Consider the following 5243-nt stretch of genomic DNA (forward strand, 5'->3'; position numbering starts at 1 on the left):
GCCAAACGGGACGTCGGCTTGCTATTCCGCAAAGTAAGAAAACAAATGAAAGAAGAATAAAATAAATAAAAAAGAAAAGAAAAGAATTAGGAAATAAAGGATAAACTAACAAACGGTGAAAGAAGGTGTTGAATATGTTATGTAAAAGACGACGAAGTTTGTGGTTTTTCGGGTGATGCTGCTTCTTTTTTTTTTTTTTTTTGGTCTTCGGACCCGTTGCACGTTTCTGTATGTTCGATTCGGTAAGGGCGAGGTGGACGGATTAAAAGGTTGCTGGATTTTCTAAGAGCTGCGAGGCTTCAGCTTCATTTCTTCCACAGAGAGGGATCTTCGGATTCCTCAACATTTCATGGTGCCGAAACCCGGGAAGCTGACCTCACTGCAATTTTCATCCAGATTTCTGTTCAATAACAATGGAGCTGGTCAAGTACAAGAGAGCGGCCAGAAGGGCTCAAGTAACGAAGCTCTGCAACGAGGTTGCTGAGCTCCGAGCGGACCGAACAGTGACGGACGTAAGGCTGAAAGCACTCTTGAGCAACCTTCAAACTGCCGACGTAGCACTTCGAGCGGTGAACGACGAAATCGAGCCTCTGTTTGGAGTAGAGGAGCTTAAAGAGGAGTACCAAGGCGCAATCAGCTACGAAGAAAAGACCGTAAAGGCCATAGTGGAGATCCAGTCACGTTTGGATGAGTTGAGACTGGACCCTGTGCAGTCACAGAGCGGAGTCAACCCTGGGCAGTCGCAGAGTGGAGTCAAACTCCCGAAGTTGCAGCTCCAAACCTTCTCAGGTGAGTTGACAAACTGGATATCGTTTTGGGAGCAGTATCGTACGGCACTTGATGAGAACGCAAGGTTGACGAAGAGTGAGAAATTTCAATACTTGAGGACCTTGTTGAAAGGAGATGCAGCATCAGCTATTCGAGGTCAACAGGCAACAGCGGCATGCTATGACGATGCTATAGACATACTGAAGCAGCGTTTCGGGAATACAACCCGGATAGAACGTGAGCACCTGTCAAGGTTACGAAAACACGACGTACGACGGCGAGTACACGACGCAATGCAGTCAGAAAGTTTCGAAGCCAACCAGGATGGACAAGGAACAGCTCATTCAGAATCGATCGCAGAAACAGAGACAAAAGGACTGGAAGAGTTGAGAAGGCTGCTTATATACTTGCGAGTAGAAATAGAGAGCCGAGAGCAGGTAGCAACTAAAATTCGCCGTGACAGGTATCCCAATCAGCGCCCCAAGGGCAAAAGGACTGGAGGTATGACGACTGGAGCTGTATTGTACGCTGGACTTGGGCAGCCTGGCGAAAAAAGGAACTGTTTTTTCTGCAGTGCCGCAGATCACAGCACCGACGACTGCAAAGCAGACATTACCCTAGCGGAAAGGTTCAAGAAACTGGCCAAAGATATGAGGTGCTATCGTTGTACCAAGAAGGGTCATCGGTCAAAGGACTGCAGAGTAAAAGTGGAATGCAGTAAGTGTCGAAGACGACATGCGTCATCGGTTTGTGACCCGTCTAGACAACCGGTAGAAAAGGCTCTGGTCAGTGAAGTGGTTACCACGACGAACGTCTCTACAACGAACAGTCCACAACAGTGCGAGAGAGCAAGAGTAATGCTGCAAACCTTCCGTGTCTGGGCATCATCGGACACCGAATGCGCTTACCTCAGAGGCATATTCGACGGAGGAAGCCAGCGCACATTTATACGTGATGACATAGCCCGCATGCTTAAGCTGCCAGTAATTGGGCAAACAACGCTTCAGCTCAACACTTTCGCAGGCGATGCCAGTCAGGACACTATTCGAAAGTGCAAAGTTGTCGAAGTTCGGCTAAGAAGTCAGTTCGTACCAAAGGAATATGTGGTTCGCGCAAGCACCATTGACTTTATTTGTAAGGACCTCGAAGAAACTCCTGCCAGTAACGAACTCGTGTCTTCTGTGCGTGTCCACGGCAACTTCATCGCCGATGACCTCTTATTCCCTAGTGTACGGAGTGAAGGCGAAATAGGACTACTCATCGGATGCGACGAGCTGTGGAAGTTGGTCTCAGGAGAAGTAAAGAGATGCCAGAGTGACGGAAGACTGGCTGCAGTAGAATCCGTTTTCGGATGGACCTTTCAGGGGCCAACCACGGTGACCAGCTACAGTACTACAGACAGTTCAACGACAGCTGTGTGCATATTGAAGGTTGGTGTGGTCACTTCTGAGGACGATATTCTGAAACGTTTCTGGGAACTGGATAATCTAGGAATATCCCAGGAACCTGACGGTAAACAGGAACACAACCCAGAGGTTCTGGAGGCCTTCATACAGAAGTTGGAAACGAGGAACGGCCGTTATGAGGTTGCGCTGACATGGAAGATGGGCCTGAGTGCGCTAGAAGATAACTATGCAGTAGCTAGAGACCGACTGCAGAGGTTAATGAAACGACTGCAGCGAGACAACACCGTAGTGGAGTATGATGAAGCTATCCGAAGTTACATAAAAAATGGTCATGCCGAAGAAGTCAAGGAGGACAACGGATCCAGTTTGGTTTATTACATGCCACACCGAGCTGTCATCCGGAACAACTCGAGTACAACAAGGGTACGAGTTGTATTTGACGCCTCGTTACATGCAGTAGGGGCGTTGTCTCTAAATGATCATTTGGAAAAAGGGCCAAAGCTTAACACCGACTTAGTTGGAGTACTGCTACGTTTCCGGCTACACAAAGTGGCATTGACATCCGATATCGAGAAAGCCTTTCTGCAAGTGGGAGTCCGGAGTCAAGACAGAGATGCGTTGAGGTTCCTGTGGTTTTCGGAGATTCCGACTGCAGACCATCAGGATCCACAGTTACAGTGCTGGAGAATGAAGAGGGTGCCATTTGGGACGACAGCGAGCCCTTTTCTCTTAAAACGCTACCCTGCAGCTTCACTTCAAGTCGTTTCTGGACGTCGATGAAAGGTTGGCTGAGTCGTTGCTCAATTCCTTTTACGTGGACGACCTGCTCACCGGAGCTCCAACCGTGGACGAGGCCCTGGATATAGCTTACAGAGCGCAAGAAATATTACTTGAGGCTGGTATGAAGTTAACAAAATGGGCTTCAAACGCTGCCGAGATACAACAGGCATTGTCACCACAAGATGTCAGCTGTGCTGTGAAGAGGCAATCATTTAACGAGCCCGCCCAGGGCAAGGTGCTTGGTGTTGTCTGGAACTTGTCACGTTCACATTCACTGGAGAACATCCGTTGAGCATCATTAGAGACACACAAGTAAGCAAGCGGTCAGTGCTACAGGTCTCAGCTAGGATATTTAACCCGCTCGGCTTTATTTCACCCTACACGATCCGGGTCAAGATCATTTTCCAAGAACTATGGAAGGCTGGACTACAGTGGGACGCCCCCCTACTGGCAGATTTAGCGACCATGTCGCGATCCTGGTGTTATGAGCTACCAGAGCTGTGCAGTATATCCCTGGCGAGATGTTTGTTACCTGTCAACGGTACAGAATACGTCTACGAGCTGCACGTATTCACAGATGCATCACCACAAGCTTACGGGGCCTGCGCCTTTCTGCGAACGAGAAATGTGTGTGAAGAAAAGAAAGTGCGACTGGTCTTCGCCAAGACACGTGTCGCGCCGATCAAGACGCTCACGCTCCCACGGTTAGAACTAATGGGAGCCGTGATAGGAGTACGAATTGCCAATTTCGTCAGATCGTCGCTGGCGGTGGTAGTAAAAAGTGTGACATTCTGGGGGGGGGGGGGGGGGGAGACAGACTCTACAATTGCTTGGAGTTGGATCAAGGGTGATGCTACGCGGTGGAGACCGTTTGTCCGGAAGAGAGTCGTCGATATCCAAGTACACAGCGAAGCGAAGCAGTGGAGGCACTGCCCAGGGAGTGAACCCGGCCGACGCACTGACAAGAGGACTTACCGTCAAGACGCTAATCGACGACAGGCAATGGTTCGAAGGTCCCTGCTGGCTAGCACAGAACGAGGTATTCTGGCCAGATCTAACGTCTAAAAGTCCAAACTGTCTCGACTCCGTTGAAGACGAGCGAAGAACAGAAACCGTGACCATGACTCACACTGAAGAGAGGCCCATTCCTGCATTACTTGATCTGAGTACACACAGTAACTACCATTACATTACAGCGTGGATCACGAGGTTTATTCGGAACTGTCGTTCAACATCAAAAATCGGTGGCTCACTCAGTGCTACTGAAATTGGAGAGGCGGAATATTTCTGGACCAGACATGTACAGACAGAAGCTTTTCCAGAAGAAGTGACTGCGTTAAAAGAGAAGGGGGCTATCTCCAATACGTCGAAGATAGCACAGTGGCGGCCCTTCTTGGACGACAACGGAGTCCTACGTTTGACAGGACGACTGGAGTACTCCAACCATATGGAAAGGGGTAAAGCACCCAATACTACTGCCCAAACAACATGCGTTCGTGGCGCTCCTGGCTGACAGTGCTCATCGGCGAATGCTCCATGGCGGGGTGCAGTCCTCACTGACAGCTTTGAGAGAGCGTTGGTGGATTATCAAAGCGAGACAGTTGGTAAAGTCCATCGTGCACCGATGTAAGGTCTGCGCAAAATTTCGTTTACCGAGAGGAGCAGCACCAACTGCGCCTTTACCGACAGAGCGTTTGACACCCACACACCCCTTTGACACTACCGGCATAGACTTCGCTGGACCCCTGTACATCAAGGAGGCTTCGGGATCGTCTACCAAGTCATATATTACATTGTTTACGTGTGCGACTTCGAGGGACGTACACTTAGAACTTGTTATGGACTTAACCACGAAGTCATTCATCAGGGCGTTCCGGCGCTTCATTTCAAGGAGGGGAACTCCGTCGACTATTTTCAGCGACAATGCACTGACCTTTAAGAAAGCAGCCAAGGATATAGGGAAGCTTTGGAGCGTCATACGGAGCCAAGAAGCGCAGGATTTCGTCGCCACAAACAGAATCAGTTGGAAGTTTATTGTAGAGAGGGCGGCCTGGTGGGGCGGAATGTGAGAGAGGATGGTGCGCACCGTTAAAGCTTCCTTGAGGAAGGTGCTCGGACGTCAATGCCTTACGTACGAAGAAATGGTGACGTTGCTGCACGAAGTAGAGGCAGTGGTGAATTCTAGACCACTCACTTTCTTGCATTCCAACCCAGATGAGCCCAGCGCTCTCACTCCCGGCCATCTACTTATAGGAAAAAATGTAACAGCACCTCCAGGTACAAAGGTTG

At 49.5% G+C, this 5243-nt stretch overlaps 1 protein-coding gene across 1 annotated transcript; it reads left to right on the top strand.

Annotated features, from left to right (window-relative positions):
- Positions 1-413: 413 nt before the first annotated feature.
- LOC135391626 (uncharacterized) lies at positions 414-3246 on the top strand. Its single transcript, XM_064621991.1, has 2 exons — positions 414-2597; positions 2923-3246. Exons 1-2 carry the CDS (start codon positions 414-416, stop codon positions 3244-3246), a joined length of 2508 nt encoding a protein of 835 aa, XP_064478061.1.
- The last annotated feature ends 1997 nt before the right edge of the window (positions 3247-5243 follow it).

The sequence above is a fragment of the Ornithodoros turicata genome, chromosome 1 (genome assembly GCF_037126465.1).
Source record: "Ornithodoros turicata isolate Travis chromosome 1, ASM3712646v1, whole genome shotgun sequence".
Classification (NCBI taxonomy): domain Eukaryota; kingdom Metazoa; phylum Arthropoda; class Arachnida; order Ixodida; family Argasidae; genus Ornithodoros; species Ornithodoros turicata.

Bases quoted from the DNA above. Each gene is read 5' to 3' on its own strand.
- LOC135391626 (XM_064621991.1), top strand. From the start codon at position 414: ATGGAGCTGGTCAAGTACAAGAGAGCGGCCAGAAGGGCTCAAGTAACG. The intron at 2,598-2,922 runs GTACGAGTTGTA...GCTACCCTGCAG, and splicing joins ACAACTCGAGTACAACAAGG to CTTCACTTCAAGTCGTTTCT.